This window comes from Mastigoproctus giganteus, chromosome 4 (assembly GCF_048544385.1).
Source record: "Mastigoproctus giganteus isolate SK-2022 chromosome 4, ASM4854438v1, whole genome shotgun sequence".
Lineage (NCBI taxonomy): Eukaryota > Metazoa > Arthropoda > Arachnida > Uropygi > Thelyphonidae > Mastigoproctus > Mastigoproctus giganteus.
The window spans coordinates 75,760,415-75,775,816 of NC_143578.1; the positions used below are offsets into that span (position 1 = coordinate 75,760,415).

A 15,402-nucleotide genomic window follows, 5' to 3' on the forward strand; every position below is an offset into this window, starting at 1 on the left:
TATATGCCTCTACTAATATTAATTGCACTGCGATTGATTTCACCTGCACAAAATTTTATATAGCTGCAATATATGGCACCACACTCAATACCCAATAAACTAACAATTTCAGTTCAATTTACGCGGACTTATATCTCATACTGAGTTTCATTAGTCCCAATTGCCATGGCGATTCTGTGGAAAAATAGCGTTTATCCGTTATGCTTTGTTGATATGGTTGTACGTTGACTAGAGAAGCTGCCTCGGGTGCAAGTTTTGAAGATCTATAGCAGTGCAAGTTGGTCATATCATTTTAGAAAGGGCCGATTCATTTCCAAGTAACTTCCTCGAATTTAGAAATACTTCGTCCTGAATGTTGTTTAGGTAATAAAAACGCATGTATTATATATACTTCTGGATAAAGCTTATCGAACGTTAGCGCTCTCTCAAATGAAAATACTTAAAAAAAATTTTAGCTGCAGTACGTCTGTTGCAGACAGTAAAACTTCAGATAGAACTGATTGGTTTTGGAGCGTGGGGTCCCTGGAATAGGGCCCCTAAAGCGCCAGTAACTACGTGCTTCTCTTCATTATTACTTTTATTTAAAGTGTAGGGAGTCCACATTAAATACAGTGATGTTCTTGTATTCTCTGTATCATGTGAACTCTTCTAACCTTAGGAGATCGTTGCGAAAATTAAGTTTTTTTTTTATAACATTTATTACCTGGTATCGTAAACAAAAGTTACAATAACTTTTAGAACGTTAAAGTTCTAAATGTCGAAGTCGATAAACCAGCGCAACAGTTAACTGTAGTATCATTTTATTTATTTTGGGGCTCGATCTCTGAATTAGCGTACTCATATCAATGTACGTTAGCCCAGGAGCACAGCCAGCCCCGAATCTATGCATTGCTATATTGAATCTAATTAAAAATAAAACCGCGTGTGTACCCTGTACGCTCGAAAGATGTTTTATTTTATGTGAAAATATCTTCGATGAAAATCAAAACCATTTAAATTTTTGAAATCGAACAGCTAGAACGATGTAACGTTTTGTGTTCACGCCCGATACTTACTCTACCGAATCAACGTTAGTGGCTGAGTTAGTATCATTAAGGAAATGGCGTCATTTGTGCCATTGCCGTCACGCATTTTCGTTACCAATCGGTTTTACTTCAGTCCGAAAAACTTAGGTGCCGCCAAAGATGTTTTCACATCGAAAAGGTACTTAATATGCCTTCTGAACGACTTCTGCAATTTATTATTATTACCATATCTCTCCATTAATTGGTCTTTTGATCTAACGTCGATTACTGAACGAATGAAAGTTCCACCACTAAAGGATGAGATGGTTGCAATGCAAACACCGCTGTTAAATGCATTTCACTAGTTAATTTTTACTTAGCTGTAATGGCAATTTCTTTGAGGGTGAGATCGAATAAGGCAAAAATAAAACTGAGAAAGTGAGAAGTCTTTATTTAAGCAGAAAGGAAAATGACAACGAATTAGTTTTGTATGCAAATATATCCACAGATGTAAAGAAAACTTCAAAGAAATTATATTCAATGTCTTTTAGCGTATCGTCTGGATTTCCTCAATGGCTTTTTCTTTATAGGAGGATAAGCAGGAAGTCTGTCTACCTGTTCGATGACACAACAAGCAATCCGGGCTCCAGCATTACCGGTAGTGGCACTTTCCGGAATGTCAGGATTCGTACCTAAATCATCAGGATCTGCGTGGACCTAAAAATTGGAATAAATTATTAAAAACTTTGCACTTATTTGTTTTAATGAGTTCAGTCAGCGCGCTTTTTTTTTTTTTCTTTTTGTGAAGAAAAAAAAATGACTATCTTGGTTACTAGTTCTGCATTCATTCGAGGAGGATTTTCAGTATATATGTATGGATAAACATGGAGGTGCAGAGCTATGAAACAAATCTTAATAAGCATTGTTTCAGAAATGGAAATACAGTAGTAAGCAAAAATAATCCTAAGTTTGCATACTTTTACTGAATAGAAATTCAGTCAGTAAGGCCCACAAGCAAATACAGATTGGTCACAAAAGCATGTTCCTTCCTCTAAATTCTGGCTTTGGGATGGCAATGTAATGTGTCAAGCGTATGAAAAAGTTCTGTTTGTGTAAAATATGATCCAATAATTCCAAGTCTCCCGAAGTGAACCATTGGAAATGAGTGAACCGCATCTTTATTTGGTTCTTTCAAAAGTAACCAGCTAGGAACAACAGGTTTTCGCGGACTTATTGAGACCCTTCCGCGGAGGCTGGCTGCGGTGCATGCTGCGAAAGGCGCATATTCTGGATACTAGGTAGGTGTACCAGTATCCACAATATGGCTTCAGGCCGGGACTGTCAACAATCGAAGCCATCAGGAACCTTATAAATACTGCCAATTCATGCCAAAGTAAATATTTCCTGGTGATCGCTGTGGATTTTGCTAGGGCGTTTGACTCTCTCTGGTGGCCAAGCGTCCTTGGCAGACTCCGCAAAGCGCATACGCCCATAAACCTTTACAATACTATCAAAGCTTATCTGTCCCAAAGAAGAATTGAAGTCATAGCGCCCTTCCAAAGGATAACAAGAAATATCCATAGAGGATGCCCTCAGGGGTCCGTTCTTGGCCCCCTGCTTTGGAATATAGTCTTCGACGACTTCCTTGACACCAACTTGGGGGAAGTAAAGTGTCAAGCCTTTGCAGATGACCTTGCACTGATGGTGGGTGCAGACTCCAGGGCCCAACTGGAGATACAGGCAAACCATGCACTAGAGATCCTACAACAATGGGCAGAAGAAAACTTCCTACAAATTGAACCGACAAAAACAACGTCGATCCTTCTCAAAGGATCATTAAATATCAGAAGACCTCCGCAAATTAAAATAAAAGGAAAAACGATAAAGTTTACCACCCAAATGAAATATCTAGGTGTCATCCTTGACAACAATCTCTCCTTCCAACCTCATCTCAAGCAACTAAGAATAAAAATTAGAAACTACTCTGCACTGGTAGCCCGTGTTACAAGGCGTGACTGGGGCCTGAAAAAGCGAACACTCTCTCTCTACTATAAGGCTACATTTATACCAGCAATCTCATATGCTGCTCCAATCTGGTTCCACAAGACAGCCATGGCCGTAAATAAAAGAATTCTTGATTCAATCCAGAGATCAATCCTTCTAACAATAACCCGCGCATGCAGGACGCATGCGCTCCAGGTGCTGGCGGGGGTTCTCCCGCTGGACCTGGAGATTGTCAGGTGTGGCCTGTCATACTACCTATCTAAAGGGATGCCCGTCACATTCATGGGGTACACCATCGAACTTACAAATGACAGAAAGACAGAAAAAACCCGATTATTAGGGCATCTAAAGCAAGAATGGCAAACCCGCTGGACAAACAGCACCAAAGGAGAAGTGACAAGGAAATTTCTTCCGGAAATACATAAAGTGTACCCTAAATCACCGCCTTGGCTCCACCCAGGACTGCACTCCACTTACCTCCTGACGGGTCACGGACCTTTCAATGAAAAACTTGCAGCCTTTCGGCTTGTGGAGGACCCACATTGTCCATGTGGGGAACGCGAGAGCTGGCAACATTTGATGCACCAATGTCCACTGTACGACGACCTACGTGGAAACTTAATCACCAGACTAACTTACTTACCTCAGGACCAGGAACACCATCTCCTGGACAGCTTCGATGAATATAGTGCGCTCGCCAAATTTGCACAAGACTTATTTGCAAGAAGGAGAACACAAATTGCAATCAATAATGCACACCATTAGCCCAGGGCTCCCTGCAGATGAGCATCCAAACTGAACCAGACTATGGCCGTTATGGTGGGACCTCACTCTCCCTCTCTCCTAGAATTGAACATCCATTGCAAATGATAGACGATTCGACACCATATATGCGGACTCCTACTAGACAATGATCTCTCTCTGGACGGGACTCTTTCTCCCATGTGCGACGCAATGACTGGACCACATGACCACAGCAGCTCTGCTGCAGCATGCTGCCTGGCGTTCTGAAATGGGCACCTTTGCCCAGTTCACTTTTAAAACCCCATCCCTAGGCAGGGAACGGGAAGAGATAGGCCTCTGTCTCATCCCCTCCCCTGTCCCCCCCTTTCCTCCCTGGTGGGGCTTGCTCCACTGACACTCCTGGGATCGCCTTCTCTTTCGTTCCCATACTTCTACCTGTTCCCCCCAGTCTTCAGTCTTCCCCCACTCTACCTTTACCGACCGTGAATGTCCCACTGCATGCTGCTAAATTTCAATGTGAAAATTAACCTAACCTTCATTTAAAACCTATCTCGGCCTTACCTAAACCTCTAGCGTCAACCCCATTTTTTTTTTTTTTTTTTTTACATAGGTCCTAGCCACTGAAATCTCAGGAAATTAGGTGGCAGGGCCTGCCAGAGTAAATAATTGTAAAACTGGTGTACCTGGTCTGCCTCCACGGGGCCAAGTGTGGGCAACGTTGGGCCTCAGTAGGGGTCCAGCGGCTAAATGACCAGATGAACAACGGTACACGACAGTACACATGTACAATATCCACACACTTTTAAATCTCTGGCCTCAACAGTGTTCTGTTTCACATGACAATGTATACTACGCGGAGATGGGGGAAAACCCCTGGTGCCGTTTGACACGAATACACTTTACACTTTATCCAGAATTTGCGCGCCCCCAGGGAACACGGTCAACATGTACGGGTATATCTGATCGGCGACGATCGATAGGTAACCATTTGCGTCTAGGGTGCCCTCCAGGAGGTATTAGCGGACCCAAGCCATGCCATGAAAACATTCCCCAGACCAAAACGCCTTATCCACCAGCACTGCCAACAATTGTTCTGGTGTCTGTTCTCGGAGGTTTCACGTCTAATCCATTCGGTGGAGTAAAAACCGTGACTCATCGGAGAAGGCCACCCGTTGCCACTCGGCCGGGATCAAGTGTCGTTATTGCTATGCAAACTAACGGCGTTGTTTGCGATGAACGGTGTCAGCATGGGTGCTGTCACAAAGCGTCTGCTCCGGAGCCCAATGCGCAACAGTTGTCCCATTCGTCCAGTCTTGATACACTTTCACCACTGCAGCATGTGAGCATTTAACAAAGTCCGCCATTTCGGAAATGTTGACACCAAGCCCAATAGCTGATTATCATGCCTGATAGGTCGCGTGCTTTGCCCGTGACAGACTTATTGTGTTACAGAGGATGCAGAACATCAAGCCTTCTATGCTTGCGGTCTGTGAACTTGACAGGTGCGCTGTATGATTCGCTAGGCGTGTGTGATGTCTGCATTGTGGGGTGGTCATAATATTGTGACTGGACTGTAATTTCGCATGAAAAGCCATTATATATTTGGAAAAACATTAGAAATACTAATACATAAATAAATATTCTTTAGTGATAACTGATGGGTGGGGGAAATCGTATTCCTTTTCTAAATTTCCTTAATAGTAGTGACGAGGAAGTACGGGAGCAGCTTATGTGAAGGTAGGAAGAGTGATTAGCAATCAGAACCAGGCCACGTTGCTCCAAAATGACTTTGTTCAGTTGCGGGCATGGGCTTTAAAGTTGTCATTTTTCTAAACGTAACGTTTGCCTTGGGGCACATAAATCTAGAAGCCACTTGTAGGGCAAAGATTTCAGGATGAAAACTTAGAAGATATAAAAGTCAGATTTGAAAGTTACCATATCTTAAACAGATTAGGAAGGCTTTGATGTCTTGTAAATGATTTTTTTAGTGCTTTGGTAGTAGGATGTTGTTGTTCCTCTGTACAAAATAATGACGAGACCGCAGATGAAATACTACATTTATTTCTGTAGGCAGCACCTAAATAAAGAGTCATAGAATTTATATAGCGGCACAAAGGAGAGCAATCACATTGGTGAGGAGCACCAATGGGTATTCACATGAACAGAATTGAATGTGCTCACTGTAAAAGCTTGACAACTGTACTTTGAGGGAGGGAGAGAATTAATTGTGGTGAATAAAGCCTCGAAGGGAGCAACTGTAAAATGAAAAGGAGTTATTCCTATTGGTAGGGGAGAAAGAGAAAAACCAGAATCTCATGAAATTTATCTTTGGAGAACGTGTCGCAGATCATTAGGATCAATTACCTGCCAAGGTAGAATGTTTGGTTAAGTTCTGGCCGAACTGGATGACTTCTTTTGGCGATGCGGAAGTACGAGTGATTATTATTATTCTTTTTTTTTTTGCCGTCAAAAGTTCCAAAAAACCTTTTAACAATATATCTGAAAAAAAAATTAAAGAAAATCAAATAAATACTTACAACCATGGCTTTGCCAATAATCGATTGCTCTCCGACTAAAGATGCTACGCTGTCATCGAAAGCGACATTAGTTATACCATGATCATCACACTGAATATTGCCCAGGTCACCAACGTGCCTATAAAGATTAAACCCGAATTTAACCAATAAAACCTATTTTATTGTAATAATTTAAATTTTTCAATTTATGATGGCAATTTACTAACTACTTCTCATTAAAAAATATGAGATCTCACACACAAAATGAAGGCATTTTAGTATAAAAAATAATTCTGACCATTCTGTAAATTGCTCTAAGACCAGTTGGTCTTCTACGGAAAGAAGAAAGGGGAAAGTCTCCTCACTTCTTTCTAAGTGAGCTTTCAACTTTACAGTTGTCGGTGCATTTTTTTATATCAAATTTTTATTCTGTTATTTATCTTAGGTTCGGTATACAGTTGGTGTATTTAATTGTAGTTAGTATGAATTAGCGTTTCTTAGTCCATTCTTCCACCGAAATTATAGCCGAAGTCTTCTGAAGTACAGGCAACCCCCGTATAACATGGTACTTCTACAACACGGTTTCACTCTAACACGATTGATAAATTGAGACAATCCTCGCACAACACGATACTTATATAACACTATTTCGCTCTAACACGGTCAGAGAATTTTGGTAAACCTCGCATAACAGGTATTTTTGAGCTTTTGTGCGGGGAAAACCCTGCTGTTATTGGATATAATTTTTCAACATTTCCACTCTTTTTTTTTTTTTTTTTTTAATCCCCGCTGTTGACTCGCTAGTCAAAAACAATTATTGATAAATCCCTGTATTTTATTTTGTTAGGAAATCCCCGTGTTACGTTCTGTGCTATTGAACTTGAGCTTGTTGAAAAATCTAGATTTCAAAGTTTTATTACTATTGAATAGCAACACCAGGCCATCCAAAAGATTTAGCTCATCCAAACGTTGAAGTTATGTTCCTACCACTACAGTTGTAGTAGGTTAATACAACTTCTTTCATTCAGCCATTAGACCAAGGCATTATATCCACTTTCAAAACTCATTACATCAGAAAATCGTTACAATGGATTTTTGGAAAAATTGATTTCAAAATCTATGGAAACATGGAGGCATAGAAACATTTCTCAATTGGGGACTGTATCAGAATCATAGCTTTATCGCTGAAAGTAAAACGGTCAACGTTAAATGAATGTGGGAAAATGTATGGCCAAAGCGAGTTCATTCAGAAACATGGTCGAACCGGCAGAAAACTGAATCGGTGCGATAACAGAACTTGCTACGTCGGTAGGAAGGGAGGGTTTGATGATATGGCTACTGAAGTCCTCGTGGGTAGCACAGTTGATAGAATTGCCCTCCTCCCCTACACCGGGTGGAAAAGGCCAGAGTTCGAATCCCGTCGATGATGGGAGGAATTTATGGGTCTTTTTCAAAACGTGACTGAGTTAGCCGGGCTCAGGCAGCATGTTTTTTGTTTCCGGAAACTCGGGTGTTTCGTCCAGCAAAACAGAAAAGAGACCTCGGGACATGCAATTTATAGACAACATGCACAGAGTAACATGGTCTTAGTCGCCGATGTGCCTTAAAAAAAAAAAAAAAAAAAAAAAAAATATATATATATTTTTTTTTTTTTTAAAAGATATTACTGAAGACGTTCAAGAATTACTGGTAGAAAAAGGGCTGGCGAAGCAGATTTGATTTGATGGAAATGGCATCTGAGGTATGATGATTCTAAACTTCCAAATTTTACACTAAAAAGCATAAGGTTAGCTGAGCAATTAGAATCTTATTTTTTGAATGCAGATTGTTAAATGAAAGGAGCTCAAAGTGGAAGAGGGAGCTTCGAAAATGCTTAGTTCCATATTAAAATTCAAAGATTTATCAAGCAAACAAATCCAGATTACTGATTTTTTAATGAGAGCAGAAGATACACGAAATCTAGAATGGTGTATTTTTGATAGCTTTTGGAACGTAACTCCCTTTTTGTACTTTTTCTTAGTCCCGTATAACATGGTTTCGCACAACACGACATCTTATAGGAACCTAACTACCGTGTAAAAAAAAAGAGGGTTAACTGTATAAGCTTCAAGCTCCTATAATAACTCTGATAACTTTTTTTTAAAAGTTCCTACTTTAAAAACAGCCTAATAATACAAAAAAAAAAAAAAAAAAAAAAAAGTTTCTTAATACTATAATCTAACACATAAATCAGCCACACTTTATCCACTATAAATAGACCTACTGAGGATAGTTAAGTTTGTAAGAAGATAAGCATATTTTTATCCAATCACAAAGACTAAAAGTTCGATCGAAGTTAACCTGTCATGTGAAAGGTCAAAGATCTCATTGACTATCTCGATTTCATATCTTACATGACCCAACAAAAGAAATCTCGGCCAAAAATACCTTTGAATAATGAAAGAAAGACCTTTGCTGGGAAATTCTTCATCTTGCGCCTGAATCTGGTGAAACAGAAGTTGTACATTAGAGTGAAACTTTTTCAGCATTTTCCCCTTTAGCCATATCCACTTTGTTGTGACCCATTTTTGTAATTATCCTAATTATTAGAGCAATATAATTCCTGGGGCTGTAAAACGTTTTTGAAACTTATGAGAGTTGTATCGGTTGCTTTTTACTGAGATCTGAACTGAAACTGTTCAAATTTTTCATTTTTCGTCTCTAAAATATATTCGATATGTCGATTTACCGAGAGACATAGAATGGTGTGGGTGCAGGTACTTAACTCGTAATCATGTCATTCATCCCTTTTCTCCAATCTATACATGGTGTTAACGTCCTAACATAACCTACATTTGATAACGAACGACCAACCGGACAAGAAATCATAACAATAACCAGTCGGGGTAAGTCAATTAAAGGAGCAGTTTGTGCGTTATGTAAACTTTGGAGGACTTTTGACCACCGGGTTCTCTACACCTGATACGAGTGCTGTCGTTGGGATGAACTATAAAAGCCACAATGAACCTCTTTCTCCCAACCCAAATGTGCTTATTTTGTTAAGCATTTCTCAAGTAGCACTGCAAACACCAGATCCACGTGAGTAATAACTAAATGGGGGGAAAATGCACCATAGAACACGAAAGTTAAGGAAAATTTCATTTCTATAATTTTTTCATAAATATCAAAAATGAATTTGAACTGGATAATGATCACAAACTTTTTTCTATATGATCTTCAAGGAAACGATATTGTTTTCATTAGATGCTTAAGAGAAAATTATAAAAAAAATGAAAATATCATTAATGGTATTGTTATCAAAATCTTAAATATAATTTGAGCGAGTTATTATAATAGAAAGAATTATTCACTGAATTTTTTTTTAAATATATTATTCCCGACAATTCCGTTTCCTTATGTTCTCAGCGACAACAGTGGATTCGAAAGAGGTCAGAGTTCTGGATTCTAATTCAGTGCGCTTTTTCCCTTACGTTATTCGTTTTTTTTTTTTTTTTTTTTTTTTCCGCGCCCACAACACGCAAATCGGCCAGTGAACAGACTCCAAACCGTATTAACTGGTGCACTGTGCCTTGAGTAAATCCATGAGCAAGAAGTTCAAGAACAATTCTTCATATACCAAATTTTGGTGCATGCTCGCTAATAATGTTTCAGATGAAGCAGCCAAAATGCGGGATAGAAATAAATTAATTCAACTGGTCATCATCATCAGCCATTTTCAATCCATTGCAGGATGAAGGCCTCTCCAGCAACTTTCCAGTTCCTTCTGTTTTGTTCAATGGCCATCCATTTACTACCCACAAACTCATGAATTTCATTTGTCCATCTCCGTCGTTGTCTTCCAGGTTTTCTTCTAGCTCCTCTTGGGTACCATTCTGTTATTTTCTTAGTCCACCTGTCATCATGTCTTCGAGCTATGTGTTCTGCCCAGGACACATTTTAGTTCTTTAGTTTTGATGAGAATGTCCTTTACTTGAGTTCGCTGCCTAATCCACGTGGTTCTCTTCTTATCTAACAGTCTGATTCCCAATATAATTCGTTCCATTCTTCGCTGCATAGTTCTCAGCTTCTCTTCCATTCTTTTGGTGAGTGCCCAAGTTTCACTTCCATAAGTCATGGTGGGAAGTATACATTGGTTCATTACTTTACGCCCTTATGGACGTGTAGGATAATTATTTCGCTTAATTATTATTACTTTGCTAATAATAATCTAATATACATATCTTGGATATAACTTATTGCGACCAGACATCCGTTTTTACGGGGTTTCCCGATTTTATGCAGTGTCCTGGCATCTAAAAAAAATAAAATAAATAACCGTTTTGTCCCGCTATTTTTCTGAACTAAATAGAATTCGTTTTGTTCCGACCCGTCTCCAAAAATCTGGTCAGTCAGTCACCTTAGTAACTTGCTATTTATCAGTTGTATGGTATAATACCACAAAACTTAATTACCACTGAATATAGATAACATTTCGATAAGATTCGAGTTTAGCACAAAAACACAGTAAAAGTTTTGTTTAATACAGATGGAATCAAGGAAAACGTGCAACGAATCCCCACCCATTTAACGAATTATTCATTAAGAATCCTCGATAAATATTCTTACTCTCGATTTCTTCTGCGTTAGAAATGATCTACACTCTTATGCTGTTAACATTTGAATATAATGAAGTGTGATCAAAGGAGTTGACTTTGTATTTTTGAAATTGCGGCGTCTACCCAGTTGCCACTTGTCAACATTTTCGGTGACTCATCTCGATATAATAAACGCAAGAATCATCCATTTATCTGTAGTCTGCCCGAATTAGCGTGCGTGTGTTGGACAGCGGGTGTTTTATGCGTTTCGTCGCATGTCACAACGAGCGATTTCACTGAGCAGGGAATGTGCATCAAATTAGGGAAACCACGTTAAAGGCAACTTTCGAAGATGATGTGTCGTTCGAAAACTTGGATGGTTCGCAACGTTTAAAGAGGATTGCCTGTCAGTCAAACATGATCCTCTTTCCGGCTTCCCTTCAATCACAAACCCATGATTTAATCACTCGTGTTATCACCGAAGTTTAACTATTGTCGAAGTTGCTGGTGAAATTGATATTTCTTATGGGACACGTCAATCAATTTTACACAAGAATTTGGAACGCGACGCGTATCAACGAAGTTTGTGCTTTGCATCCTTACTGAGAATCACCGAGAGTTCTCACATTTTAGGGTCTTTCTCTATCATTACTCATGATGGATAGTGGCCTATGACCGAAACAAAGACCCTAATCACTGGAAGACAGTCTTCTCCAAAGTAAAGTAAAAAAAAAAACTCGCAGGTCATTGTTTGTTTTTTTTTATTAATTTATTTTACATGGCGAAACAATGAACCAAAACTATTACAAAAGTTTTACAGCGATTTCACGATTCAGTTTGTGAAAAAGAGAGGAAAATGGGCTTCGAAGAAGTGGCACATGTATTATGACAATGCCTCTGCACACTGCTTTTCATTCAAGGATTGCCTGCGAAGCACTTCATTACTGGGGGACTCTTCATCTCCCATATTTACCAGATTAAGCCTAGTGTAGCCTCAATCAATCATTTATTTATTGCAGTTGTAATGTTGAGGCTGTGCTTGATACTGCTGTTGCTGAGGTGGGGGATTGTTCTAAAAAGAGCCTACCAGAAATAATTCCAGAAGCGTTAGGATCAGTGTGCACGGCATCAAGGAGACTACTTTGAAGGAGATCCATTCGAACTGCCGGTAAGCTTCATTTCCCAAATATTTATTTCAGTCCCGGAACTTTCTGATCATACCTCATATATCAAACGAGAAGTTACTTGGATTTTAAAGTAAAATGAAAAATATTGACCAACAGAGAGCGATCAACAATGTTCTGCGATTCTATATAATAGATGCTTGTCCGCATACAAGTGAATTTAATATAAAAGCTGCATAACAAGCTATTAAACTAAAAAACCTCAGCATTTATTTTTCTTTACACAGTGAAAAATGATAAATCATCCAACTCTATATTCAGTACTGTGGCTCGATGACCACCTCTAAACTTCCGAACCATGGATAAAAACGGCTTCATGTACCTGATTACCTTTATATTTGATTAACAGGGCTCCCCATAAAAAAGCGCGCAACAAAACACATGCTGCATATAGCAACGTTTTCACTCTTCTCCACGCCTAACGTTTCGCAAGAGGAGATGAGATTCACTGAATCATGGATTCTTTTTATTCATTCTCTCAATGTCCTGTTTCCATTGTCCTTTGCCTATTGTAGAGATTTTAAATCAGCCACATGCTGACAGCGATGTGTGGTAGTCTTCTGCTAAAATAACACAATAGACAATGATCATTCATCACACACATATGGACAACTGTAGCAGCCGTCCATGTTCCTACAGCGGTGTCGGGGACAGCGTAGCCCACCTGTGCTTCTATACAATACTGACCTTCCTCCAAAGACGTGGGGTGCTGATAACCGGTTTTTGGAAGTTTAAAAAGACATTAAGCGTGAATGGTTTGTTAAAAATATGTGAACACACTACTGTGACAAGGATTGTAATGATGCTCTCTTCTGTTTTTCTACTATAGATCATTCCACAGATTTTGAACATAAGTCACGCTTATGTGTCTTATCATTGAAATAATAAGACACAAAAAGGCCAGAAACGTCTGCTATCAGCCTATATCAATTTCCTTCTGAGTGTGTTCCTGAAAAACTGTACTGTATTTTCCTCACAGTTTGTACATACATCGACTGTAACTGATGTTAAATCATACTGCAATTGTTGCTTATATCGGTATTACAGGCTACATTCTATAATATGGCGCCTCCGTAGCCAGAAGCAGCAGTGCGTAGCACACGCTTCTTGATTAGACCGGGTTTCGAGCCCGTCACCACCAAATACGGAAAGGTCAGGGAATGACCACCGCATATCCCCGGAGCAATATGGCCTTAGTTGCTAGTGCTCCTAAAAACAAAAAAAAAAAAAAAAAAATTCTACAATATCACAGAGTTATCCTGAAAAGATGGGCATAAGCTTTGTGGGGGATTCTGCAACCCAAAAGGAACGAAGAAGTTAGTCGTAAAATGCGCCCTTTCGAGATAACTTACTAGAAACTAAGTAAATAACCTACTTTGTAACACTACGAAACCAACTGAAGGCAGTTCACAACAGATACTCAAAATGCTCACTGCCAGCTTCCACACAAGGCAGCATACACTGCCAGACATAATCATCAATACTCCACATTAAGGCCTGCAACTGAAGGACAGATACAAATAGAAATTATAAACCTTGGGAAAACATACCATGCTATAGGTCAGGCTCTTTCGATACCTTTATGTAAGAAGGTATTGTTGAGGTGTGTACTGATGGTTAAATGAAGTGCGCTGGAGCCAATCATGCACGGACTACATTCTTTTAATACATACCAGGTGGGATGCGTTAAAGCAAGCAAGTTAGTCAGGTCGTGCTCCAAAAGAACTGTGCTACACATTCTCAGTCAGCCTTTGTGGCAACAAGAGGACCAACCGGCTACCGGCTACTGATGGCGAGTTGGTGCTTCCTTAACATAATAAGAATTGTCCTCTGTTCACGAGTAGTTATTCTGAACGTTGATAGTTACTTCCGTTTAAATCCGCTTTCATCCGTGAATAAAATAAAAATGAACACCACATCACTGCAACAACCACTGGAAAAAAATAATAATAAAAAATACCGTTCTCGGGAAGGATAATCTGGTGGAAATCACAGCTGGAACCTGTTGCAAGTGACATGGATAATTGTTCGTGAGCTCACTATACGCTTGCTTGTGACGTGTTTATCTGTCCTGAAGATGGTGCCGTGATGCGCTAAATTTAAAATCCTTTTGAACCGTGCACACTACTTGTCTGCTCCCACCCAGCATTTCACAGTTGAAGGCCCGAATCTATCAGTGTTTACGAGACATTCATCAAAAAGTGGAAAGGTTTTACTGGATAAATTCGTAAACTTCTCTTAATACAGACGTTGTGCAAATTTGCGAATCTATACATCAAATGCATATTCTTCGAAAGGTACCGTTAATTGGGATCAGATCCTATGCACACTTGTTTGATGACAGATCCCATAGTTGCTTTTTACAAACTGCTTGCAATATCATTCATCAAAGACCAAATGTTACAAAACTGGGAAGGATAGGGAGGAGAAAGTTTTACGCGAGGCTTATTTACTCAACTTTCAGAAGATTGTCTTTGAGCGGGGAGAGGGCATTTTACGAACATATTGGTATAATTTAAAAAAAAAAAATATCCATTCCACAAATCTGATTTTTCTGAAGGGTTTAAGATTTTTTTTTTTTTTTTTTTTTGTATTCGCAAGTCGTTTTATACATATAAAATTTCGCTTTCGAATGATACTTTTCGCTCTGAATTTATGATCAGTTAAACCTTAATCAAATTTATGATGATTTCTATTATGCAATTTTCAGAACATCGTTTTTAGTAACTGCTTATTGAATATGCCAAACGCACTATGCCTAACATGAAGATGTTTCATTTAGAAGAAACTCAAATTTAACAATGAATTTTGAGACTTTTCTTCAGCAATAAAAACTGCCTTCAATGCTTCAAAAAGCTTCCATACTTGATCAGTCGCTTGGTATGAACTTAACCAGCGAGTTTTTGAATGTGCCAATAACTTTGTATACGTTCCAAAAGATTAAATGACAAGGTTTGACAAACTAGTAATGAAGAGAACATCGTATCCTTGAGCAAGATCAATGGAAATTGCGAGGCAGTTTGTTCCACCGCACAACGTAGATTGTCTATGTTCTGAAGAAGAAAAAAAAAGTTTTCGAACTGACAATTTTCCCAATTTCACACAAGGGAAAGAAAAAATTGCAATGAATGGAAAAATTAAAATTACTGTGGCAGGGTAGGCGCACACGATCACATGTATTTTCTGTGGGCTCTACAAGGTGGGGTTTTGTGGAGGTTCCAGTTCAGAGCCATTTCTCTTACTTCTCTGGTTGATACCAAACGATGTTTGAAATGTTATACTGATGATCACGAAATGAAAATCATTTTGATTAATGAAACGATAATTGAGATGGCAAGTTACTTCAGACATTTTTTTAAATTTAATTTTTATCCAT

At 39.0% G+C, this 15,402-nt stretch overlaps 1 protein-coding gene across 1 annotated transcript in view; it reads right to left on the reverse strand.

The window, feature by feature from the left end:
* Positions 1-1,439: 1,439 nt before the first annotated feature.
* Positions 1,440-15,402, reverse strand: part of LOC150086844 (uncharacterized) — a 52,707-nt gene continuing 38,744 nt past the window's right edge. Inside the window, exons 6-7 of the mRNA XM_090372294.1 lie at positions 6,290-6,407; positions 1,440-1,721 (exon numbers count right to left, since the gene is read on the reverse strand). Coding sequence (XP_090228420.1) covers positions 1,542-1,721; positions 6,290-6,407 — 298 coding nt within the window. The 3' untranslated portion in view covers positions 1,440-1,541. The remainder of the gene's footprint in view (positions 1,722-6,289; positions 6,408-15,402) is intronic.